The following is a 27,300-nucleotide window of genomic DNA, read 5'->3' as shown; positions in this document are numbered from 1 at the left end:
CGACCCAAAAAAAGTACGCAATAATTATGACAAAAGGTTAAAATCGCTAAACCCTATAAAAAGCAAAAAATAACTTTTAACACTACGTAAACTAAATTTTGACGTGTCGGGGGACCGCTTTTTACCTTCATAAATACTTACATAAATCAAATGATACTTACCTAATTACAACATTCGTTTAAAAAAAAGCACGTATCTAAAGTAATGAATTAGAGCGGTCCCCCGACACGACAGAATTTAGTTTACGTAGTGTTAAAAGTTATTTTTTGCTTTTTATAGGGTTTAGCGATTTTAACCTTTTGTCATAATTATTGCGTACTTTTTTTGGGTCGGGGGTTTTTTTTTGGTCGTTTTATTCTATCTACTGTATACAAACATCTGTGGTATGGAATGAATGACCGTTGGAAATTTGGAATAAGCATAATCTGTGGCAGTAATTGAGTGAGTGAAGTGGATGGATACTTGGTTTGGTGGATAAAAAGAAGTTGATTGTGTAGGCTAGAAGCTGGAAAGAAATTCCGAATTATTTTCAATAACTATTCCTTCTTTTTATCTAATTTTGTACTAAGTGTAGTATGAATGCACAATGATTCATTTTAAAGACAACAAGAACAAATCGGCACTCAGTACAAGATGGGCGCAAATGTCGAAACAAGAACAAATTATCGAGAGAAAGAAAATGGAGATACAGGCCAAGTTGGAGGCCCAAAAGCAAGCTGCAGCACTTGCCGCTCAAGCGAAACTATCTAAGTAAGTCACATTTTTCATATATTATTCCATAATAATCCATTAAACTTAACTCTCGATATGAGTACCAAGTCCAGTTTGTACAATGTGTAGGGCTATGTTCTGATCAATAGGTAGGTATACGGATGTTTTTCTAAAATCATGTTGCAACCAATTTCACTATTAACGCTTGACAATCGCATCGCTGGAAAAGCTTTCGGCGACTGCTACTTCTCATGCACTACAACATGTCATATGAATATTAGCTTTACTTCTATGCTAATACCTAAAGTAAAGAAGAATCATTTTACTGTTTACTTGTTTGTGCTCCAATGGCTCCGAAACTACAGAACAGATTCTCCGCCCCTAAGACGACCCACTGACCAGAAAAGTTGTTTTATTGTTGGGAAACTAGACTATCCCCGAGTAACATAGACCATATTTGCTCCGGGTATGGGAAAAACTGTGAGGTAGCAGCTAGTCTTTTTTTTAATTTTGTAGCATGTTGAGATCAATTGTATTGAGACCATTTGTACAAAAGAGAAGTATACAATTGTATTGTCATGAATTTGTATTGAATGATTATGTTGGCTTTGTCAGTACAAAAGTTATTGTTTGTAGGAAGTAGACCGCAACAGCAGCAGCTTGGTCAATGAACAAAATGTTAAGTAGTCTGTGTGTACATTTGTTTAACTTAGAATTTTAAAACAGTTACAATTTTTACTTACCTCAGGCTAGGGCTTAGTACGAAGTACTTGAATGTCACTAACTTAAGTTCCAATGGAAAGCATATCTGTCACAGGAATTTACGTAAATGTAACAGAGATAGAACGATGCTTGAGCTGTCATTAAATTTAAGTGGCGTTCCAGTATTCAGTTAAAACATTTAAAAGTAAATTTCAATTTTCTTTCCTATTACAGTCCAAGCCAAAAAGATGACAAAAACTCCGTCAACATATTTTCCAATGATGGCAGTTTTATGAACCAATTCAAAGCGTTGCTTGAGAAACAACAGCAAGACAAGCAAGAGAAACAAGAACAAGAAAAACAACAAACTGAAGAAGAAACAAAACAAGTCAAACATGAGATTAATGAAATACAGGCTCAACAAGATGATGACTTTGATAGAGACCGTTATGGTCCAGGAATGGACGATAGAAGGAATTCGGGAGATAGGAGCCAGATGCAAAGGTAATTCAAGCAAACCTTTTTTTTGCATTCTAAGGGCTGATTTTTCAATCATCAGTTAACTTCTATCTGAGGAATAAAGGACAATGGGCACAAATATATGGGACCTGGTATACCCCACCAATAGCGATGTCATACATATCATTGGATAGGCCTTTTTATGTAGAACAACATTTACTATGACAGCTTTGCTGAAATGTTTGTCCGTTCTGAGATATAGATCAAAAACTGTGCAAAAGTTAAACTAAAGTTAACTTAATAATCTATTGATATCTCAAGTTTTTAGAGGAAAAACTTAGTTGAAATAAGTGTAAGTCTCCTGAGTCCTACCTGCCGTACCCGTTAGGGTCCATAATTGTTACTATTATTTTGCATTTCAACCTTATACTGTACTAACTGGATATTGGGCATAATAACAGACCCCACCAATAACAAAGTCATGCATATCGATGGATAGGTCTTTTTAACTGGAACAACATTTACTATGACAGCTTTGTTCTATTCTTTGTCCGTTCTGAGATATAGATAAAATACAAACTTAAAATTAATGCAGATTAACCGTCTTACCACAAAAACTTGTCTATAAAAGTGTCAGATTATAACGTTGAAATAAGGTCCATTTTGCAGCCACAATTTTTTTAGACAACTGTAAAACAGATGTTTAAGTTTTTGTAGTAAGTCCATAAGTGTATTTAAAAGAAAATCTATGTATGTCATCAATGTACCTGCTGTGAGTCTGCATTTGTTACTATATTTAGCAGTTCCAGCTTATACTGTACATTGCGGAATGAAATACACAATATGAATATAAGAATAATATCCACATTTCGTTCATCTTTCTAAGTTAATCTTAGACACCATTGACTGTGTTTCGGATGGCACGTTAAACTGTAGGTCCCGGCTGTCATTGAACATCCTTGGCAATCGTTACGGGTAGTCAGAACCCAGTACCTAAGTCTAACACCAGTCTAACCAAAGGGTATCGGGTTGCCTGGGTAACTGGGTTGAGGAGGTTAGATAGGCAGTCGCTTCTTGTAAAGCACTGGTACTTAGCTGAATCCGGTTAGACTGGAAGCCGACCCCAACATGATTGGGAAAAGGCTCGGAGGATGATGGATGATCCACATTTCGTTCATATGTTACTTTTTACATTTAAATAATTCAATATGATCTTATTAGCCTTTTCCCAGCTATCTTGCGGTCGGCTTCCAGTCTAACCGGATGTAATTTCCTATCTGATCTCCTTACCCCAGTGATCTGGGCAACTCGATACCTCTTGGTAAGATTGGTTGGATTGCCAGTGTCTTTGTCTTCTGTTGTTACCCATGCACGACCATGGACCGACCGCACCAAGCGTTTGCTTATGATCCTTATGATCGATCGACACATGTCATGTGGCTCAGACAAGAGTTTCTCTTTCTCATGATCATGAAATCTTTCTCATTCTAAAGTACATACAAAATATTGATTCGACCGGCTTTTAGTTTAACCAAATGCAGCTGAGTGTTTTACAAGGAGTGACTGCCTATCTGACCTCCTCAACCCAGCTCCCCGGGCAATTCAATACCTCTTGGTTAGACTGGTGTCAGACTTACTGAATTATGACTACCCGCAATGATAGCCAAGGATGTTCAATGACAGCCGGGACCTACAGTTTAACGTGTCATTGGTGTGTCCAAGATATGTATACATAGGTAGACAGTACATACAAACTTAGAAAAGTTGCATTGGTACTCCTTACCGACAAGGCCACCACGACTTACATAATGATTATAAAAAAAATAAAGACATTGGTGTTATTTTTCAAAGAAAATCAGATTACAGTGTTGATTATCATTGTTTTTTAGCCATATCTCAGAACGGACAAAGAATAGAACAAAGCTGTCATAGTAAATGTTGTTCCAGTTAAAAAGACCTATCCATCGATATGCATGACTTTGTTATTGGTGGGGTCTGTTATTATGCCCAATATCCAGTTAGAACAGTATAAGGTTGAAATGCAAAATAATAGTAACAATTATGGACCCTAACGGGTACAGCAGGTATGACTCAGGAGACTTACACTTATTTCAACTAAGTTTTTCCTCTAAAAACTTGAGATATCAATAGATTATTAAGTTAACTTTAGTTTAACTTTTGCACAGTTTTTGATCTATATCTCAGAACGGACAAACATTTCAGCAAAGCTGTCATAGTAAATGTTGTTCTACATAAAAAGTCCTATCCAATGATATGTATGACATCGCTATTGGTGGGGTATACCAATCTGCCCAATGTCCTTTGGCGGTTTGACATATTTTCCATACAAAAGCTGTCAAAACGTCAAACATATTCCTCAGATAACAGTTGTCTGGCGATTGAAAAATCAGCCCTAAGAAACACAATTCTGTAACATTCTATGCATATTTATGTTATAACAATTTTTTGCATAAATAAATAAGTTCCAAAAGCACATAATGAAAAACCATAAGGTAAAAAAATGCTATTGTTATAATAACCATAAAATCTGCCCTTTATCCATTTGGCCACACTTGAAGAGGTTTGTTAAAATGATATTATGTATTTAGAAATTAAATAGAATAAACTGCAATAAGCATGCCACTTTGTATCATGTTCAATAGATGAGACATAATTCAGAATGTTAATATTATTTTTACAGGGACAAGAATCGGCGGTGGAATGAAAGAGGCCGTCCCCGACCTCACAGTCCCATAACTCCTGTTATAGAAGACAGGAAGAAACTTGTTGATAATAAAAATCCACACAGTATCCCACCTCTTATGCAAATTCCTGTAATGCCACCAAATTCCCAACCTTCCGATTCTGATCGTAACCAATGGCTTCTTGGTTCAAAGTCTGATGAAGACCCTGATTCCAGTGCAGAGCTAAGCACAAATATGGGCCCAGGTCCTTTGGGACCTGGACCTCTACCTCCAGGTATCATGGGTCCCAGTCTAATGGGTCCTGGTCCTGGCATGGGACCAGGACCAAATATGGGCCCTGGTCCTAAAATGGGACCTAACTCCAATTTAGGGCCTGGACCTTTGATGCCAGGCTCAAACATGGGACAAGGCCCGAACATGGGTCCTGGACCCAACATGGGACCTGGCTCGAATATGGGGCCAGGACCTAATATGGGTCCTGGATCAAATATGGGGCAAGGACCAAATATGGGCCCTGCTCCAAACATGGGTCCCGGACCGGGTCAAAATATGGGTCCGGGACCTAATATGGGCCATGGTCCAGGATTGGGTCCTGGACCTATGATGGGCCCAAGAGGGCCTATGCCGCCAATGCCACCTGGTGGCCCTATGCCACCATTTATGGGTGGGCCACCTAATTTCCCTATGCCGCCAAACTTCATGGGCCCGAATGGCCCAGGTGGCCCATGCGGTCCAATGCCACCTAACATGTGTGGTCCCAATATGGGACCTGGTGGACCTGGCCCCAATGGTCCCATGCCTCCATTCTTTGGTCCGCCATTCCCCAATCCTATGATGGGACCTAATGGTCCCCCCAATTCAATGATGCCTCCAAATTCTATGAATAATTCCAATATGCCGTTTATGGGTGGACGCCCGCCATTCGGGCCTAACGGTCCTCCGAACTTTGGGAATGGCTCTGGACCTCCTATGCCTCCTTTCATGCCACCTAACTCTATGCCTCCGAATTCCATGCCAATGCATCACCCTGACTCTAAGCCTTTGGATAACCCTCCAATGAAACCAGAAGGGATGACAGTACCCCCACCTATGCCTCTAAGCCTATTGGCAAACCTGAAAGATATGGATAACTCTGCAGCACCCTTCAAGCCATCACAAGGTAAAAATCGTACATATAAATCAATTTCTTATGCCTTTATATTATTATTTTCGACGTCTATAATAATGCAAAGGCCGAACGACGACTATTATGACGAATATTCTAACTTAACTTCAGTTGTTTTCTGATATTTAGTATTCATAAAGATACGATTTCAATACGATGCAGATAAAGTAAATAGTTTTGCAAATTGTACTTTTATATTTTTTTATGTATCGCGTAATTTATAGTAATTTGCTATAGGAATAAGCATTGCACATAAAACAGCAATTAGCTTACAATGGAATTAAAATACCGCGGTCTAAATATCAGAGAATTTGCATGAGTCGTTATTGTCATGCAACAAATGAAGTGTATCTATGATTATCGGTAAATTGACTAATGTTTTGACGCTAGAAACGCATAGAGTAAAGAATGGTTGGCGTTCACAATGCCTAATTGAACGTAACCTAAGCAGGTTTTATTGAGTACGGTCATTAGCAACTTTGATAGCAAAATTAAGTCAAAATTCTTTAATATTTTAGTTCTATGCCGATGTAGCGATATTGGCTAATCTAGTGTTGCTTGAGTAAGAAATTATAATTCAAAGAAGTTGATGCGATCAAAGATGCTACTTTTAAAACTAAAGCTACTTTTCGGGAAGAGACTGATCGTGACTTTTGTCCGAAGGGTGGCTTTAACAAGGTTTCATTTAGGCATCGTGACGTGCTCTTTACTTCGGTAGTAAGATATCGGCCGGGTTCTTCGTCGACGTGACCGTCAGACATTATGTTGACTCGTGGTGTGCAGTTCTCTCTGCAGATTCGTTGCCGCCGTCAGTACTCCGCGCAGCCGGCGAAGTCGCGTGCAACGGCGACCACTGGGAAAATGTCCTGAAAGCAATTCACTCACAAGATCAAAATTTGTGGTAATGCCACTGTAGCCACTTTGATCCCAACAGGAGGATACGTGCTGTATTCTTTTTTATATTTACATACATTTTTTGTCGCAATGATTATGATGGAACAGTGGGGGCGACACATCAACTTTTCCTATTGAAACCACATTACAGGAACTATTTTAACACAATTTGCCGCTACAAAGAAAGCTGTTCCATCATAGTATTTTCAGGTTAAATAAAACCTAACACAAAAGCATCCTTTGTTATTGTTTACCCTTTACATAAGATGATTGTATTGAGCGAATCCTTGCAGGTTCCTTCACAACACAAATTCGAACGAGTACAAGGTGTTTAGAGATCTCGTTGGTAAGATAAGAGCTGAACAGGGCGACAAGAAGCCTGAAGTCAAGCCTGAGGACAAATATGAACCAGAATTCAGTCTGGAAGACGACGATAGTAATGATGATTACAGATATAACAAGGACGATAGTACAGACAGGTATGTGTGAAAACTTTTTCAAAATATAAAACCGACAATAATATACCTAGAACCTAAGTCTGACAAATGCTATGCTGAAAACCGCGTCATAATTGATTCAACCAGAAAATCGCACTCAAACATACATACAGTTCAAAATGAGAACATCCTCCTTTTTTAAGTTGTTTAAAAACTCGTTTTACTTTCTTCATTAATGGAAAATGTATACTCAAAGTAGCTATACTCTATCCACGGAAGCAAGAGCTAAAAGGTAAACAAAGAATTACACTTTTTCAAGATGGCGGTATAACCCGACCGATGACAAAACGTCACATTTTTGTGTAAAATGTTCGCAGTATCTGTGATTTTGTCATCGGTCGGGTTATACCGCCATCTTGAAAAAGTGTCATTCTTTGTTTACCTTTTAGCTCTTGCTTCCGTGGATAGAGTATAATTTAATAGCAGATGTGGTCCAAGAATAACTATCTACCAAACCAATAACAGTAGAAAATCTGTTCAACATTTCAATTGCCTATCATATTTACATCAGAGATAATTTCAGACCATTCAAACGCGAGCAAGCTAGCTCTCAAAGCGACGAGGAATCAGACAGCAAGCGAGAGCGACGTAAGAAGAAGAAGTCTAGATGGAGCGATGAGCCACCGGCCGCTGATATTAAACCTCCCGGTGTGGTCGCTCCTATGCCTGGGTTGTTACCAGGTACTGTTATTTTGTTCCTGGATTATTACAGGAAATATCTATTAAAATTGTATTTGCTTGTGTAGTTCATGTTGTCTATACATAGTTCGCGTAGAGTGCCTAAGTTTGGGATTCTGAAGTTAGCTATTTGACTCCTTACGCATTTATTCATACGTTGATTCTGAAGTCGGTTATTTGACTAAATACAGAATTGCAAAGTTGAGAGAACTATAGCTTACTTCTTGAATCATGTTCAGGTCTGCTGTTATTACATATTTTAACCCTTTTTGTATCGAATAAAATATTTCTTTCTAATGCAGCATCGTTCAATAGAATGTCTAACAATAGGTATGTAGCATGTTGTAAAGGTTATTAAAATTATTATGTAACTAATTCCCATATATTACCCCCACTGATTTAGGAGCAAAATTGGCTAAGATAGACGAAGAAGGCATAAAGTTGAGCACAGTGAACCGCAATAATCAAGCGTTGATGCAATATGCTATGACCAACTACGGCACTACCAACTTAAGTGCTGAAGATTGGAAGAAATGTGAAGATAATTTCAAGCTTAATCTTTTGTATCAGGTTTGTATTCTTTTGGCATTACAAATTGTCCTTGTTACTTTTTCAAATTTGAATTAAAATGGAAAATTGAAAGTAAGTTTGTTAGAGCGTATACGCGCGACTTTTGCGTACCGTTTGAAGCTCGAAATGTGTAATACTCGTTTGTAGCGAATGCTTAACTGAGCATATTAGCATAAAACCGTATCTATTTTGAGTTACATAGATTTATTTCCTATACTATCAGTTCACATTAATGATAAGTAAAAAAGTTAGTTTATATTGATTATCTTTCAACAGGACATGTTAAAGAAACGCCAAGAAGTTGAGCGTTTGGCCGCCGCTGGCAAATATAAGTATGAATATGACAGCGACGAAGACACCGCAGAGGGTACCTGGGAACATAAGTATGTAATATGAGCTTAAGCTTAATTTATGTATCCACTAACTGTTTCCCGCTGACTCACCCGATTCCCGTGGGATCTACTTCGTGTATCCAGATAAAAAGCCTATCGCCTTTCGATAAATGGATATCACTGCAAGAAATTTTCAAATCAGTCCAGTAGTTCTTGATATAAGCACGTACGCGAACGAGTAAACAAACTCTTCACCTTTTGAATAGATACTCGTTTAGATTCGATTATTAATTTAATCTACAGTAAATTTTTACAAGTTTAATTGGGTATCTATTGCTCCTAATTGTTTATCATAGAATAACGATATTAAGTGCATTTTTGGGGTTATTCCCGCTCGGTAACACCCTTTCGTCAACACTGTTGACGATCGGGAAAAAAAAGTTTCGTTCGTTCACAGTGTCCATGAATGCCGGTTTTTATTTTTAAAATATGGAAATAAAATGTCATGGATTTTTTAAATGTTTTAATGGATTATGTTAAATCTTTTAAAACACAATTAACTAGAAAATAAAAGTGGCCTTATCATGTGCATAATAACCATTTTACACTAAAATAATAAGAAGCGTTCGTCAACACTGTGAACGAACGAAACTTTTTTTTCCCGATCGTCAACAGTGTTGATGAAAGGGTGTTACCGAACGGGAATAACCCCATTTTTGGCACCCAAATCCTGTCTCAGTTTCACTGAAAGGCAACAGGTGGCGCCACGTGCCATACAGCAATGAAAATATAAACATCTCGGTCACATGTGATGTTATCTTAATTATGTTTTCGATCTTGTAATTAATACATATAAATGACAACTATTTATTTGTCTGGTTAATATTAATGTTACGGTGACAAGCAAAACAAACTCGCATAGGTAGGTATTTATGTGGTATTTAAATAGAACATGGTATTTAGATAGAATTTATGTTTATAATAGGAAAACGCGCACTTTTATACATAGAAGGTTTTACAAGGAGTGATCATAATATAAAATCTGAGGCGAGCTACTCTAAATTAAATAATTATAAAAATTATGATTTTATTTAACATAACAGATTCAATAAGCAAGCTCTAAATCTTTGCATAATCTGATCACAGAATAACATATTTCAATTATTTTTCCCAGTAAAATAACTTCGTCATGGTTTGAACAAAACAAATGCAAACCACGCCATCGAATTATCCTTCACCTCATTCTTAAAAACATCGGCGCCACAAATTCCTTTGTTCCAAATAAACAAACAGTTTACCTCGTATTTTTGTTTTTCTATTCCAATTCTTTGTTTGCACTAACACTAATAAAATGTTTAACAGGTTAAGAGCTAAAGAAATGAATGCAACCGAGAAATGGGCGGACGAGTTAACAAAACAGGCGGCTGGAAAACATCACATCGGCGATTTTTTACCGCCAGAAGAACTTAGAAAGTAAGTTTGTGTGTGAAAATAAATTTTATGCCCGTTCAAAAGTCAAAATGTGTGCGGCTGTTAATTTTATTTTATTGTGTTTGTGTGTTTTGGTTTGTTTCAGTGTAATTTAGGTTTTGAATGTGTTCTAGATTTTTGTAATGCAGCTTTATGTTTGTGCTAGTTTTTTCTCGAGTCAAACCATTTTAAGTATCTACAGCATTTTGACTGCTATTTTATTTTCGAGTCATACCATGTTAAATATCATGATAGGTATGTTGAAAGTATGTCCACGTCTTCATAAAATATGCAACGAGGATGTGTACAATGATATTTCGTAAAAGCAGTCGAATACATTGATAAACTTCTGACAAATAAGTAGTCCCATTTGGGCGCCAATAGTTTTTCCTGTAGGTATTTCTTTGATCACCGGAAAAGCGGTAAATACACCGACATATCATAACTACATTATTATTTACATTTACCAACACGAGTGTTCATTGCAGATTTATGGAGAAATACTCGGCGTTCAAAAGTGGCAAGGAGCCAGATTTGAGCGACTACAAAGAATTCAAGTTGAAGGAAGACAATGTCGGTGAGTGCGCCTAAATATTACACTACGTTGTTGTATCGCAGAAATAGCTGCAGAAGGTTAAAACGCAGTTAAGTTTTTACGACTTATTCGAATTGTCATGAGGAATAAAATATTCTGTAACGTAATTACATAAACAACTGTGTCTTAATTTAGTATTAGGCCTTGTCTTTAGTCTTGACCGGTAATACTGCAAGTATTGTGTCATTGTAACATTTATTTATACGACTAGCCTTAACTATAAAGTTTTATTTAAGCAATAAAGAAGACTATAATTATCCTGTAGTAATATAATCAGCACAGATTAAAAGCCATTTTTTTCATGGGCAAAACATCATAGGCCTTTTGAACCTGCATTGTTCTATTGCTCTTCTACTTCATATTTTGTTCGTATTTCTTTTCTTCAAATATTTGGCATCTAGTATCATCTCTAGTACTATTTATGTTGCAATGACAAGTACTGTCGCATTAACTATGCTTGATACTTTTGTCACGGCGCTAGAGATTTGCCAACTATGTGAGGGTTGGGTTGCATTTTTAGAGTATGGTCATCATTCTGTTCATGCAGTGTAATTGAATAGAACATACGAGATGACTGCCTAACGTTACTTAACAATATAACGACTCCATATAAAACTACCAGGAGTTTCATCCTCGTTCTGTAAGAATTAACTAATGCACCCATTAGCCTATTATATTAGCCTTCTTCGATATTTGGATAATCTATGAGCCAAATAATTTTTCGAATCGGACCAGCAGTTCTTAAAATAATCGCATTCAAACAAAAAAATCTTCAGCTTAAGATATGATCAGTATTATTTCATAATACAATTCAGGAGCAGAAGTCTTGGTTTGGTGTAGGAAAATGACGACATTAAAATAGTAATTTATTACTCTGACATAGTTTATTGACTCCCTTATTTACTACAAAACAGATGTTATGTTTTCCTTCTTACAACGCATTCTTAACCCTGACTTATCTGAAAGGAGTGTATCACTATTCTAGGAACTCATTCCGTTGTTTGGACAACGTCCAGGGAATTGGGAACTCTTCAATGAGTTGTAAATACTGGTGACACATGAAAAAATCATTTTGCAATGTGGCAATAACTCAACATATTATTCAAATGCTACATTGAAATTGTTTTGAACTGTCTCATGATTATTTGTGTCCTTTGAAATAAAATGGACATGAGAAAGAAAGCATATAATTTGTTAAATATGAACCGTATCTAAAATATTAATAAGTACAAAACTGGTGACAGTCGTGAACTTTTTCTTGAAAGGGGATCATTTTAATGAGATGTTACATAATACTAGTTATCGTTATTATTTTCGACCAATATCATCCTCGAGTATTTTAACTTCCATACTTCATCCTTATTTGTATATTCTTCATATATTCATATTGATGAACATGTATTTTCTATTTTGTGTAGGTTTCAAAATGCTACAAAAGCTGGGCTGGACTGAAGGACAAGGTCTCGGCGCTGAAGGTTCAGGAATCGTAGAACCTATTAACAAGTAAGTCATTCCATCAACATATTTCTTAGAAGGGTAAAGGCTAGGCAGATGATGATTTCTTTCTGCAGGAACCAGAGTATTTCGGTTGATGAAACTTAGACGTTCTCAATTTTCCTGGGAATTAATACCCATTAATTTTGTATTACCAGTAAAATTCATATGAATGAAATGCATTTCTTACATCCCTAATCTGAATTTAGCTGTTTTAAGCAGTAGCAATAACCATTCGTTTTACAGTAAATAATCGCGAAAAATATTTAAGTATATTATCTTTATTAAATTCTTCCAACTATCATTCATTATTAAAATAATTTATATCATGAACTAGCCTCTGCCAGCAGTTTCACCCGCATCCCGTGGGAACTACTTCCCGTACCGGGATAAAAAGTAGCCTATATAGCCTTCCTCGATAAATGGGCTATCTAACACTGAAAGGAATTTTCAAATCGGACCAGTAGTTCCTGAGATTAGCGCGTTCAAACAAACAAACAAACTCTTCAGCTTTATAATATTAGTATAGATTTACATGATATAAATTAATTTTTAATTACTCAGTTGGCGCCATGCAAAATTACCGCCTAGGGGCTTATTATTTATTTATACGAACCAGATTAACTGGTTTAGAAATTACGCCTTCACAATTGGCTTGGAATTCCAAGTATTTACTATGGTGATTGACGTAGTAACATCTACTTAATATTCAATAAAAAACCCGCTTGATATTTTTTTGCGCCGGTCTAAAATTAAGTCATTAGAAAAAAATGTAGATTTTAGATAAGTGCGTAGAGTTTGTTGAACGCACTTGAGTTCATGTCTGACGATGCGAAATATAAATTGAATAAATTAATTAGTTAAAATTTGCTATCATCGTTAAGATTGCAGAAAAAAAAACATACGTATAAATATTTGAATTCCTACTTAGTTTCACCACATTTCAATTCCTCGTAAAGCCTTTTTTATTTATTCTGGCTCCTTATTTCTTAGTTATTTTAAATTAGTTATAGCAAATGATTCCTGTTTCTTGTTATCAGAGCAAATCAGCCAGTAGCGAACTTGGGTCTCGGCGCATCCACCTCTGACGTTGTGTCGGCCGAGGACGATGAATTCGACGCCTATAGGAAACGGATGATGCTCGCCTATCGCTTTAGGCCAAACCCTTTGGTAGGTATCTGTAGTAACATAGTTTTTAAAATATGAGATTTTTTAAATTCTGCCTTTACTTGTCCCACTGGGCATAAACCTCCCCATAGTCTTCAATATTTTTCTATCGAAACCTTTATGTGGCCAGTCCGCGCCGAAGCGGATAGGTTCTTTGAAACGCTCTTGAATGCTATAATTTATGATTGAAAGAAGAAGAAGTAATGTATTTATGATTTCAATTCAGCATACTGCTCAAGTATTTTATAAGTTCCAGTATCAAGTTCCAGTTAAATCTTTGTTTATATAGAAACTACGTAGAAAATAATTCTGGAAAATTTGAAATACTAGTATGTAAATCGTGTTGAATACCATCAGAATAGATTATCAAACTTAATTGAATTTAAATGTAAAATATATGCATCTATTTTTAGTTATAATCCATACGTAGTTGACTTGAAGCCTAACAAACAATCGTTTTGTTATGGGTATTCACGTGCATTTCATCCCGTTTCATGTTCCTAGCTCCCACGCATAAACGTGAGTGTCTAAGCGAAAACAAACTGTCATAATGTATTAAGGATGTTTGCCAAAACAACTGTTACTATTGTACTTTGCACCTATTTGCTGAAAAGTTACATGTCCAGATATTTGGCATTTTTATGAATAGAATAGTGGTTTATTAATGTGGCAATTACACGTTAAAGCTCACATCATATAACTTTGCCACTCTGAAGTTAGCCATCTTATACTTGACGCGTGCGCATTAGTATTATTTTGTTCGTGAATTTTCACTGTTCGGTCACTGGTAGCCGACTTCAGAGGGCCAAAGATATTTGACGTGACCTGCTTTTTCTACTTTTGTGTATCAACCTTAACTTTTTCGTTTTATTTCCAGAACAATCCACGAAGACCGTATTATTAAGAAGAATTTATGAAGACTTATTATATTCCCGTAGCTAGGCATGTTATTATGTAAAGGCGTAAGCTTGTTTCTGCGGAGTTTTACTATCTTAGGTATTATTCCTTTTTATGAATGGTTGCTAATAATGTTCTAATTATGCTGCCAAATATATGTATTTATGCTTATCAGTTAATGAATTAGTAGGTACATACTTAAGTTCCTTGCTTAAAGTACAGTACAAATTATGAACCCCTTTTTGTAAATTGCCCCCGTATTTATAAATATCGCAAATATTTTTGAAAATTCGTAATTGCATGAGAGAAAAACATAAATTCGGTGAAGCAGATTTTTATAAATATGGGGGTAATAGCCTTTATGTACTTACGTAAGTACAATTTTATAGTATGGCGAATCATGATTTTAAATCCGTATTCTAGAACGTTATGTACTCAAACTTTTACTGCACGGACATTTAAAGCTACTCGGTAAGTGGCATCAATCTATAAATTGAGATCAAAGGAGTATCGTTCTAGAAACGGACACATTCCTTTTTCGAATATTTTAAGGACGGCTCTCGAGGTCGGTTTTAATATAGACGCAGCTACAGATCTAAGTATATTTTATATCACATAACTTTGTATGTAACTAAATGTGTTCCAAATAAATATTATAAGTACCTAGACACAAAATTATAAAACCTGTCCTTTTAAAAAGATACAGCGATCTTAATAAGACTATAGATGTTACAAATTATGAGTGTTTGTTCGTAAAATTTAAGCAAAAGTTGGTTCTAGCCAGTTGTCAATAAAGGAGATTTTAATGGTAAAGGCATTTTTCTAGTTTCATTGAAGTTTTTCCTTTTTCAAAGAAGGTTCATATGAGTAATAAGTATATGCAAAATCATGGATGCGCCATTCGCCGTTCATTCAGATGCTAAACTTGAACAAAATGAATAAGCTATATTATTCGTGTGAACCTTGATCCGAATTCGTGACCCTGAGTACAAATGTCGAGCACCGTACAACACTGAGAATTGGGTCATCTTGAAGAATAAGTAGGGCTCATACTACATTGAATAGGTACTTAATTCATCTATATTTTATTGGGCAATAAACTTTATTAGTTCAACGATTCAATGGGCTATTTCTATAAAATAATGTTTGATTCATCGCTGAAAATCTCGACCTGCAGTTTACGAGTGTTACGTGTAATGTTTATGAATTCGAGTAATGTGCGGCAGTAAAGATGAATTGGGCGTTTTTCGACTGATCTAATTGTATGATGAGTCAAGTCAGTTCGCAAAACCGAACGCCGGCGTGTGCGCCGCGCCAATCTCTACATCTCCGTTTAAATTTAGAAGAGCGAGTGACAAAATTTTCATGTGCGCGCGTAATCCATTCAGATAGTCAACAATTTCTTAGTTTTGAAACAGACTTCAAAGTGTAAGCATAGTGAACTTTGTGTTACTGATCTAATATTACAAAACTGTACTTATTACGCTGTGTTAAGGTGTAAATTACAATGTCACGGTCAAGAAAACCATTGCCTATACGCAAAAGTGCGAGTTGTCTAGTTTATACCCAGGTTGGGCACTTGAACTCTAGCAGTAGTGATACATCCACTTCAACCAGTTCGTCATCAGAGAATGATACTCCACTCAGAAGGTGAGTAACTGCATAAGTACTTCAAAATAATCTTCTGGTTATAAAACAGGTACCAGGTGTCCAGTTTTGGATTGCTAATTGATTACTAATTAAGTGCCAACATCTATATATAGAAACTGGTTGTTGATACCTGCCGTGGGTGTAAAGACCTATCGAAAACGGTTTACGTTCGCTGTTGGTAAGTAAGATATAGTATATAAGATCAAGTGATATGGTTGCCAAATAAGTTGGCATGCTCACCTTTCTAAACTAGTGAATTCGCTAATTGCTACAAATAGTAAAGTAGGTACTTTTAATTTTAAACTTCCATAGTAAAATTAGACCAGGTTCAACTCGTGGATATGTAAGGAATGATCGTAGTTGCAATTCTTTAGCCAAAGCTGTATCCAGTTTCTACCATATATACTAAGGTATTTCAATCGGAAAATGTAGCTCACCGCATCGGCAATGATGGTGGATGGATAATCTCTGAATGAGAATGATGACACATACATATCTTGGTCTGTCCAGATAAGTCTTGTACAATAAGATATCGGCTTCACCAATAGATAAGCCTTTTAAGTGATGAATGGTCTGCACCTGCACCTACTTACGTTAGATTACAATAACAACAGGATTATATTTGGATTGCCTCCAATCAAATGGAAATGTTTTCCACTGGGTTAAGACTGGGAAGTTGTTGCTCCCTCCATCCGGGACTTCATAGGTATAACCGCTGAAAGTTTTGATAATAAAACAGTAAACATCATTAAGTAATTCGATTGCTCTAGAACGCTTTGTTTCTTTTAATATTTTATGGAGGTGCTTACCTGACTGACGTATCGTGTCGAACGCCTACATAAAATATCTAACAAGGTTAAGGTTGGTCTAATTGGGTTAGTCAGACAGAAACGACCTTTTTGCCAAAGGATAGGATGACCCGTAATCATGTATAGGTAGTTCACAAGGTCAGTTAAGACAAGGATCAATAGAAATATGAAGAAGGTCCGATGTGATAACATCGATGTATTTTCAAGAAACACAATTTCCATGGATTTTAATTTCAATCTCAAAATTTCCTCGAACATTTGACAAAGCAAGCAGAAGATTTTATTTCAAAGAAAACTTTATGATTTGACCTCTCAGAAACGCCAGTCCTATCCTACTTAAGTCAAGCAAAAGTTTTCATTAAGATTAAATGCTTAAACACTTGTTAAGCCATCAGTCAATTTACTTTACACCTTTGATTTGGTTATTAGAAAAGCTGTTAAATAAGATTTAGGTGGTGCTTTAAATTAAAGTTGGCGTAGGTAGGTACTTACCTGATCCCGGTGGAGTTTCTGGTCTCCAACCGGGCGCGTCCCCAGGTGGCGGATAGGGGAATACCGCACAGATATGTGCGGTACCGGGTTTACTCGGCGCGGACCAAAACCAGGTGATGGGATTGCTCCTCAGTAGAGAAAGCGATCGCGTGCGGCAGGTTCGGTCAGTCAGTGCTACTTCTGCTGGCTAGACGTCGACTTCGGTTACTGTCGGACAACCCGTAAGCCTCATTGAGCGGAACGGGGGCTCTGTTTACAGGGTCGCGAGGAAGAAAACCTCTATAAAAAATCACTAAGTTGTACCATCCAGTCTCTCCTGCCTTGGCGGGCCGCTCGAGTGGTATGGGATTCGCTCCTTGATCTAATCAGGCTGTGAATGTTGAGGGGTTTTAGCCTACACCTTTGGTGATACATACGATCTGCCCTGCTCCTGTAAGCAGGCTAGAATTTTTGGAAGGGAATGCACCGTTTGTTTGCCATAGCTATGGTCATCGGATGGTGCGGGTCAGGGTTATACTTATACGAGTATATATTATATTTTATAGTATACATATAGTATTAATATTATAATTATGATAAATATATTATTGTATATATCTGTATGTATATATTGAGACGAAAATGTGGGAGATAGGGACCTCACCCTTAAAAGGAACCTTATGGAAATGGCACATGTAACAGATAGCGTACCCCAGGGAGGTACCCAAATGGGAGAATCCTCCACAGACCCGTCTAACGGCTCTGTCTGTCCCGCGTATTCTGGGGGGGACAACATTTGCCACAATTCTACCAACGACCAAACGCGCGAAAACCGGATACCGATTATTGATACTAACCGATTGGATGATGTTTTTAAAAAGAAGGATGGAAATACTCCTTGTGATGTAGAGTCGCTGGGTTCTATGCCCGGCACATCCGCATCACTGGAACCTTGGTCCTCCAGGCTGAGGAAAATTGAGAAGCGGCAGTATGAGGCGGCGTCCAGTGACGATAAGTTGCTGCCGCCTCCCAAGGTGCCGACCAAGGCCAAGGAAAAGCCTGGCCGTCATGGAAGGGGACGCTTTTGGCGGCCAAGTACGTCGCGCTTAAGTGACGAAAGCGATACGGACACGTCTCAGGCCTCGATTGAACCAAGCATCAGACGAGTCTCTGAAGCGATGGACGTGGAAGCCGCATGCTCCTTACTGCCATCTACGGGCACCGACAGCTCGGTGGCAGGACTGGAGCGGACAGGCATCCAGAATGTGGAGGTTCTTCTGGAGTCCATCCGGAAATCAAAGAACCTTAAAGGTACGAGTCAACGTACCATGAGAGAAGCGGCGGAGCAGGTGCGCTGCTGCGTCGAGATGCTCGCTGCCAGGAGTACCACAGAGGAGACTAGCCGCCTCCAGCTGGAAATCCAGCGCCTGAGGCAGCAGGTTGGATCCCAGGACAAGGAGATTGAAGCTCTCAAAGAGGAGATGCTCTCGTTGCGTCTCCACTCAGTTAACTTGCCACGTCAGCAACCGCAGCCGTCGATACCTTCCACCCCGGAAAAGTCCACAGTAGACGACGAGCTGCTGCGTGGCGTTATTGACCGCGTAGGCAAAATGTTGGATGCTCGTATGGCGGGGATTGAAGATCGCCTTCTACCACAGGTGAATCTTCGCCCTCCATTAGCAGCCGATCGAAAGACGGCAGCCCAGAAACAGCGGCAGAGTTCTGCGGCTGGTACAAGCCAGGCGTCCGCAACCGCAACTGTCATCGCGGCAACTCAAGCCTCAGTCTCAGAGGCACCGTCGTCTGCGCAACCACAGCAGGAGTGGCAAACTGCCTCTAATAGGAAGAAAGACAGGAAGAATAAAAAGAAAGCGGTTACGTCGAAAGAGGCCGCTGCCACCATCTTAGGCGGTGCTAAGCCCTCGTCGTCACAAGCCAAAGGACGGAAGAAAAATAAAAAGTCACGGAATCGACGCAGAAAGCTTCGCGAACCGAAGTCAGCTGCCCTGGTTCTGACGCTTCAACCTGAGGCAGCAGAAAAGGGGCTTACCTACAAAGATGTCCTGACAAAGGCCAGACAAGCGGCCAATCATGAAGAGAACGGTATCACCGACATCAGATACCGTCGAGCTGCAACGGGGGCTCGACTTTTTGAGTTCACGGGAGCCAATGGTGCTGCAGAAGCGGATCGTGTAGCTGAACAACTGCGCCAGATCTTTCCGGAGGGCATCCGGATTTCAAGGCCAACAAAGTGTGCCGAACTGCGCATTGTCGGCCTTGACGATTCTGTCACCGAAGATGACATATGTGAGGCGGTTGCGCGCAGGACGGGCTGCTCCCAGGAGGCGGTGCGCGTCAGCGCAATTCGTGCTGGTCCTGGAGGAGCCGGTTCTGCCAGAATTCGGTGCCCCGTAGCCTCTGCCAAGATGTTAGGCGAAGCCAATCGACTTCTCGTTGGCTGGAGCTCCGCAAAGGTTCAGGTTCTGGAGACAAGACCTATATGGTGCTATAAGTGCATGGGGTTAGGACATACCTTTCCTCTATGCACTTCTACCGTGGACTACGCTGGACTTTGTTTCCGTTGTGGAAAACCAGGTCATAAGGCAAATACCTGCACTGACGATCCCCATTGCCTGGGTTGCGAGGCAGCAAAGCTGCCCGCAAATCACGCAGTAGGAGGAAAGGGCTGTAAGGCCCCAGCCAAGCCAAAGAGGGGGAAGACGGCCGCCAACATCCAGGCCACCCCCCATAGCGAAGTATTGCCAGACCAAAGGCAACAGGAGATAGAAATGATTATCGAGGACTCTAATGGACCAAGTCCGTAATCACAAAATACTCCAGGCGAACCTAAATCACTGTGCCGGTGCACAGGACTTGTTTCTGCAAACCATGGCAGAGTGGTCGATAGGCGTGGCCGTAGCTGCAGAACCATATTTTGTCTCTTCTCGCCCTAACTGGGTGGGTGACGTGGACTCGTCTGTAGCTATAATCGGCTCAGCGGATCCCAACTGCACTCCTCCTACACTCAAGGAAAGGGGCTCGGGATACGTTGCAGCTAAGTGGGGTGAGGTCATCATCTTCGGCGTATACTTTTCTCCGAATAGGACCCTTCCCGAGTTTGAAGACTTCCTTGACAGACTTGGGGCCTCTGTTCTTCGGATGGCACCAAGCCAGGTCTTGATCATGGGGGACTTCAATGCGAAGTCTACTGCATGGGGCTCCTCCCGACCTGACATACGAGGACGTGTTGTCGAAGAATGGGCGGCGGTAACTGGACTCGTTCTTTGAATAGGGGGTCAGTTAACACGTGCGTGCGGTGGAACGGGGGTTCAATAGTGGATCTCACTTTCGCTACGCCGGCTCTGTCCGCGCGCGTACTAGATTGGCGGGTTGTGCAGGATACTGAAACCTTATCCGACCACAGATACATTCGTCTGGATGTATCTGTGTCTTCATACAATGACGCTGCTGCTCGACATTCGAATGCCCAAAAGTTTCCACGATGGGCACAAAAGCAGCTTGATAGGGAATTACTGGAAGAGGCCGCCATTGTTCAGGCGTGGCTATTGCCACCAATACGCTCAGAAGCGGCCGACGTCAACGTCGGGGCCCATCGTTTCCGGAGCGCCATGACGACGATCTGTGATGCGGCCATGCCTCGTGTGCGCCGGCGACCTTCTAAGAAGGAGGTCTACTGGTGGTCTCAGGAAATGGCGGGCCTCCGGCAGGCCTGTATTCATGCGCGGAGGTGCTACTCTAGCGTCCGCAGGCGACGCCAGCGTAGCGACAGCCTTAACATCTTAGAGGCTGAGCTTTATGAGACGTATCAGGTTGCACGAGAAACTCTGCGGGTGGCGATAATTCGGGCGAAAGACCAAAGCAGAAGCGAGATGCTGGATGGCCTTAACCGCGATCCCTGGGGACGCCCGTATCTCTCAGCAAGGAACAAACTTCGTGCTCAGGGCCCCCCACTTACGGAGGCCCTCGAACCTCAGTTCCTTAGCCAAGTAGTGGAAGCCCTATTTCCCAATCGGGCAGAACATGTACCTCCAGTTATGGCTCCGCCTGAGGAGGAACAGCACGATGAACAGGAGATCCTGCCAATCACTGAGGCGGAGATGAATACTGTGATTTTGAAGGCGCGCTCCAAGAATAAAGCTCCCGGCCCGGATGGCGTACCCTCCAAGGTACTAGCCATGGCACTGAGCGATGCGATGAATGATCAGCTGAAGGAACTGTTCGACGCGTGTTTAACGTCGAGACAGTTCCCTGAGCCTTGGAAGGAAGGACGCTTAGTGCTTCTGCAAAAGCCGGGTCGGCCGCCAGATTCACCTTCGGCTTACAGACCCATTGTCCTGTTAGACGAAGCGGGTAAGATGCTGGAGGGGATTCTGGCCAGCCGCATAACTCGACACCTTAATACGACCGGCCCCAACCTGTCGGATGCCCAGTATGGCTTTCGAGCCGAACGATCGACTGTGGATGCCATATTGCGCTTGAAAGCAGAGGCGAGGGAAGCGGTCGCCGGAGGGAACGTGCTGTTGGCGGTGTCACTAGACATCGCCAATGCATTTAACAGTCTGCCATTTAGCTGCATAGGTGAAGCGCTCCAATTCCACGGAGTGCCTACATACCTGAGGCAGCTAGTGGCAGACTACCTGAGAGGACGGAGCGTCTGCTACCAGGGACGCGACGGGCGCATGGTACGGTGCTCTGTTACGTGCGGTGTTCCGCAGGGGTCAGTCCTGGGACCACTCCTGTGGAACATCGGATACGATTGGGCCCTGCGTGGCGGCTTTACCGCCGGGCAGGGTGCAATTTGCTATGCAGATGACACCCTCGTTACCGCTCGGGGTGAGACTTTTGACGAAGCAGCTCAATCGGCAATCCAGTGCGTGTCCCTGGTCGTCAGCCGTATTGAAGCGCTCGGACTGCGCGTTGCTCTGGAGAAGACGGAGGCCCTAGTATTTCATGGACCCCGGCGTCGTCCACCTGCCGGGGCCCACCTTGCCCTTGGGACTACAAGGGTAAGAGTTCAAACCAAAATGAAATACTTGGGCCTGGTAATAGACCGATTGTGGAACTTTCGCGAGCACTTTTTACAGCTTCAGCCAAAGTTAATCAATGCTGCGTCCTCCCTTGGTCGATTGTTGCCGAACTCGGGCGGACCAAGCGCGATATGTCGGCGGCTTTACACGGGGGTGGTTAGGTCGATGGCGCTCTATGGAGCACCGGTGTGGGCTGATTCTTTGAGGAGTCCCTCAAATAGGGCTTTACTGCGTAAGCCACAGAGGATCATGGCGAACAGAGTCATCCGCGGATATAAGACCGTTTCTGCGGAGGCCGCATGCGCCCTGGCTGGAACCCCCCCGTGGGATCTAGAGGCACAAGTGCTCGCGGAGATTTATTTCCGGAGAGCTAATGCTCGCTCGAGCGGCGACTGTCCTCCGCCCGAGCTTGTGAGAAGATGGCGCGAGCAGGCGCAGGAGGATGTCCTGTCCGAGTGGAAGGAGAGACTGGCGGCGCCTACTGCTGGTCATTGGACTGCGGCGGCAATAGGGCCAATTCTCGAAGAGTGGGTGGGAAGAAGGTACGGCGTGCTGTCCTTCCGTACCACCCAAATTTTGACCAACCATGGGTGCTTCGGGTACTATCTGCATAAGGTGGCTAGACGGGAACCTACCCCCGTGTGCCACCAGTGCGGTAGTAGCCCGGATACAGCGCAGCACACCATTGAGCTGTGTCCCGCCTGGGACGAGCAGCGCAATGCGTTGGCGGCAAACTTCTCGCTGCCGAATTTGGTGAGGGTGATGATCGGCAGCGAGGCGGGCTGGAAAGCCATAGATACCTTCTGCGAACAAATAATATCGCAGAAGGAGGCGGCGGAGCGGGTCCGTGAGGCAGACGCTCATGCGGACCCAATTCGTCGCCGGAGGGTGGGCAGGCGTCGGACGCGTTACGCCGGCCAGATGCCGCCCTAGCAGCAGCCAGTGGGTAGCAGTCCGGGGAACTCCTGCTACCTGCATTGCACGAGCTGCTGCTGAGAAGGATCGCCAGTAGATGGAGGCGACCAGCCACTGCCGAGAGGTCACGAAAGTCGTCTCTGGTCCTCGTGGCCCCTCTCTAAAAGGCAGAAGACGGCACAAACGCTGAGGTTTTTAGTGGGTGCAAGCCCCACATAACCTCACCGTCTCCCCGGGCGGTGTGTGTATGCGTCAGGCATTTTCCTCAGCCGAAACAAAAAAAAAAAAAGGTACTTACCTGATTTTATTAACTTCAATAAAGTCAGTATCAGGTAAGTCATAAAATGTATAGAAAGAACAGCCTTCAGCCTCGACTGGTTATCTCATAGATCCTGCTGTAACTCGGCCAAATGGTTTATCTAGCCGGTAGCCTAGTTATGGAATGGGTTGTAAAGTACACACTTCACGCAAGTGTGTAGTAAAATGTGTTAACGATTGTACGTATGACGTCATGGGTGTGAACGCTGCAATTCATAGACACGGGGCCACACTGTTAAAACGAAATATTCTCATTATGATTATTTTAACAGAACACTCCCACAACCACTTCACTAACCACTTCACTGCCCACAATGCAGACAAAATACAAATAGGTACAACTTATCACATATGACTAATGGGATAGGGAAGTTATTAAATACAGAATACATCACTCAAATCGATCCATATTGTAATATCAGAAACCGATAGACGATGAAATCAACCTGTTGATATAATTTTACTCCTCACAGGTTCAATCGCATTCTTCGTTCATCAGTGGCGAGGCACTGGACCTACTTCAAGAGAACCCGTCCTGATCTAAGGTTGAGAGGGCGCTCAGTGTCAGACACAGGACTATGTGGCATCGTCGACAGTGGTAAGATGTTAAAAAACGCTTCTAGAATAGGCACATGTTATTGTGGAGTGAATTCTGAGTAGAAGGGAACGTATGAATGAGCAGGAAGGAATGTATGAGCGATGAAGAGTGAAAGGTAGTAAATGAAGATTGAAAAAAAAAAACAGTGTTGAACTTTCTTTGCAGTGTATTTTTTTTTGCCACTAGTTACAGCCTATTTATCGTCCCACTGCTGGGCACAGGCCTCCTCTCACACGGAGAATGATTGAGCATTAATCACCACGCTTGCTCAATGCGGGTTGGTGATTTCAGACTATATAGTCCAGGTTTCCTCAAGATGTTTTCCTTCACCTTTTTATCAGCCACTGGTGTCTAAGATATACTTAGAAAGTACATACAAACTTAGAAAAGTTGCATTGGTACTTGCCTGACCTGGATTCGAACCCGCGCCCTCATACTCGAGAGGTTGGTTCTTTGCCCACTAGGCCACCACGACTTTTTTTTTGCCACTAGATCCCACATTATTATTGCTATAGCCCCTGTACTGTAGGTACCTACCTACGTAATCTTCTCTTTTACCCGTTTTAACCGGTTTTACTCGCGTCCCGAGGGAACGACTTCCCCGTACCCGGGTAAAATAAAGCCGATGTTACACGGGGATAGTGTAGCTTCCGAACAGTGAGAGAATTTTCCAAATCGGTTCAGTAGTCCTAGGCTGTGCACATCGTGCGCGCAGTACTCGATTATTATTTTGGTGTGTATTTTAAAACAGCTTTAACTCAGGATTAAAGCTGTTTAGGACAGGTCCTAAGATATACATTTAAATTGAACGATGTAAAAGACAATTTTGTTGTAAATTAAATACTTTTGACGTATGTATTTATTTGTATTATATTTGTTACTTCTCTGCTCCTATTAGTCTTAGTGTGATGGTATATAGCCTATGGTCTTCCTCGATAAATGGGCTATCTAACGTAGTATTAGGTATAAATAAATATTTCAAATAAATAGCCTCATAAATTATTCTACTCATAGAAAAGCTCGCGCAAAAAGAAAGCGTTTTTATGATATCCCTGTAATATGAACCCGGAAAACTCTTAGTGAAAATTTAATACCCACTGAGTGGTTTCATTTCGTTAAGTATAAAAGGGTTTGTGAAAGGTAGCTTGTTTGTATTTACTCAATTGTCTAATAAATCACTGTTACTTTAATTATGACAGATTTCAACGAAAAGTGACGTGGGTTGATGATATAAAATTGAATGAAGAAGCATCGTTTTGTGGTTATTTAACTTTTGATGGGTAACAACGAGGCATTAAAATCATGAAACTTTAAAATAAAAAAGAAAGTTAAGTAAGTTGATTGATGCAAAAATCACGCAATGCTTGTTAAAATCTCGTGACTAGAGGCAAGAATTTATCGCATGGCAACTTATTTTAAAATAAAATCGCGATAAAACTCAGAAGGCCAAGTTAAAAGCAATATTATTGCGAATGTGTTTACGTAGTCGTTATTTTTTGTATTAATCATAGTACCAAGAATCTAATGGCTTTTAATAATTATTTATTGTATCTATAAATAATTTAAAATATCTGTTTAGTCCAGACTTGTTTGTTTACACTTCGCTCGCGGGTTTTCGCATCCGGGTCGTCATGTGTTTTCGTCTGCACGCTAAGTTTAGGGACATACTTTATTATTAGCCTACTGCGTCGAGTTGAAATTGTCCCCTGTCTTTCTTACTCAGTAGGTATAACAAATTATCATCTAAGCTTAGCTCATATTTATTAAAGAGCTTACGCCATCTCGATTAGATTTAAAAGCTCTCGTTTTGTACCTAAGTAAGTAGTTTAATTTATCCGTCTAACTTTAAGGTATAAATCGTTAGATATTGATTCTTTATTTCAGCTATTGTTCGTATTACTTCATGTATTACTCACGTTATTGTAATATTAGGGGTTAAAGTATGAAATTGCCGTTTTATTCTAGTAGGTTTTTGAATTGCCATAGAGTCTTCATGGTTTGAGGTTTTCGAATGGAACTTTTTTCACGTGGTTTCTGTGATGTTCTTCTTTTAAAAAATGTGAAACATTTGATTATCGATGTTCAATTGTTTTTGTTATTCAACTTAAACAAGAAAGATGGATACTGCGAAAATTTGAGTAATTTTTGAATATGAGTTCCGACGCGGGATTGAACGGCAGAAACAGCCCGCAATATCAATGCTGCATTTGAAGAGGTGTCTGCTAAAGAACGCGCCGTGCGATTTTGGATTAAACGCTTTCGTGGTGGAAACTTCGACTTGAAGAACGAGCCATGAGAAAGACCGCCTGACAGGTGATTAACGAGAAATTAAGAGAGACGGTGAACGCCGATCCTAGTCAAACTACCCAGATACCCAGCCGAACACCGAATAATGTTGAAAAAATTAGCAGTAAAACAGCCACGACTCATGAATCGACCTTCACCGCTATTGCTCCATGACAACGCGAGGCCTCATACAGCAAAATAAACCGTTTTAACTCTTCAGGAACTGCAGTTGGAAACTATTCGTCTTCCTCCATATTCGCCAGACCTTGCTCTAACGGACGACCATTTTTTTTGTGATTTGGTCAATTATCTACGTCACAAGAAGTTTCTTCCCAGGAGGCAGAACAAAATTCTTTCACACTGTTTGTGCAGTCTAGATCCTCAGAGTTCTATCGTAAAGGCATAAATGACCTTCTTATTAGATGACCGCAATGTATAGATAATAATGGCAACTATTTTGATTAAATAAGTTTGTTAAAAATTTAAAAAAAATACAATTTAGGTTTTCAGTACAAATCGGCAATTTCATACTTTAACCCCTATTATTTTGGTAACACCCTAGTGAATAATCTCAATCTACATTTACCAATGGCAACTACCAGCTATTATCATGTTAACACTCCACTTAAATCACATTTTCTCCTACACGAACAGAATTTTTATTCAGCCATTAATGTCTAAACTGCTTGTAGCCTCATTAATCACACTCCCACATATGTTCAGGTCCAGAAGTGGCGTACCTGGACATCCAAGCGGTTTCTCCCAGACGGTCCCTGCAGACGTTTGGCAAGGAGTCAAATGGCGTTCCCACGCTTTTTATCACGTGAGTCTAGTTTTTAATTTTAACTGTTATTTAAGTGGATTTTGAA

The 27,300-nt window shown here is 40.7% G+C and overlaps 2 protein-coding genes across 3 annotated transcripts in view; both read left to right on the top strand.

Annotated features, from left to right (window-relative positions):
* The first annotated feature begins 448 nt into the window (after positions 1 to 448).
* LOC110373804 (arginine-glutamic acid dipeptide repeats protein) lies at positions 449 to 15,153 on the top strand. The gene is made up of 13 exons (XM_064038781.1): positions 449 to 750; positions 1,648 to 1,917; positions 4,574 to 5,736; positions 6,526 to 6,643; positions 6,930 to 7,115; positions 7,657 to 7,814; positions 8,215 to 8,381; positions 8,658 to 8,764; positions 10,076 to 10,186; positions 10,672 to 10,760; positions 12,197 to 12,281; positions 13,313 to 13,442; positions 14,317 to 15,153. The coding sequence occupies exons 1-13, from the start codon at positions 587 to 589 to the stop codon at positions 14,341 to 14,343; spliced, it is 2,775 nt and encodes a 924-aa protein (XP_063894851.1). The 5' UTR covers positions 449 to 586; the 3' UTR covers positions 14,344 to 15,153.
* Positions 15,154 to 15,685: 532 nt separating this feature from the next.
* LOC110373838 (uncharacterized) overlaps positions 15,686 to 27,300 on the top strand; it is a 73,689-nt gene continuing 62,074 nt past the window's right edge. The window contains exons 1-3 of one of the 2 annotated variants that reach the window (XM_064038932.1): positions 15,686 to 15,986; positions 24,021 to 24,145; positions 27,155 to 27,254. In XM_064038932.1, the coding sequence (XP_063895002.1) occupies positions 15,844 to 15,986; positions 24,021 to 24,145; positions 27,155 to 27,254 (368 nt within the window). In that variant the 5' untranslated portion in view covers positions 15,686 to 15,843. The remainder of the gene's footprint in view (positions 15,987 to 24,020; positions 24,146 to 27,154; positions 27,255 to 27,300) is intronic. The other variant, XM_064038933.1, reaches the window with a different exon arrangement.

The sequence above is a fragment of the Helicoverpa armigera genome, chromosome 17 (assembly GCF_030705265.1).
Source record: "Helicoverpa armigera isolate CAAS_96S chromosome 17, ASM3070526v1, whole genome shotgun sequence".
Taxonomy (NCBI): domain Eukaryota; kingdom Metazoa; phylum Arthropoda; class Insecta; order Lepidoptera; family Noctuidae; genus Helicoverpa; species Helicoverpa armigera.
This window is presented reverse-complemented; position numbering and strand designations above follow the sequence as displayed.

Bases quoted from the DNA above. Each gene is read 5' to 3' on its own strand.
- LOC110373804 (XM_064038781.1), top strand. From the start codon at position 587: ATGATTCATTTTAAAGACAACAAGAACAAATCGGCACTCAGTACAAGA. The intron at 5,737-6,525 runs GTAAAAATCGTA...CGTGGTGTGCAG, and splicing joins ACCCTTCAAGCCATCACAAG to TTCTCTCTGCAGATTCGTTG. The intron at 13,443-14,316 runs GTAGGTATCTGT...TTTTATTTCCAG, and splicing joins GCTTTAGGCCAAACCCTTTG to AACAATCCACGAAGACCGTA.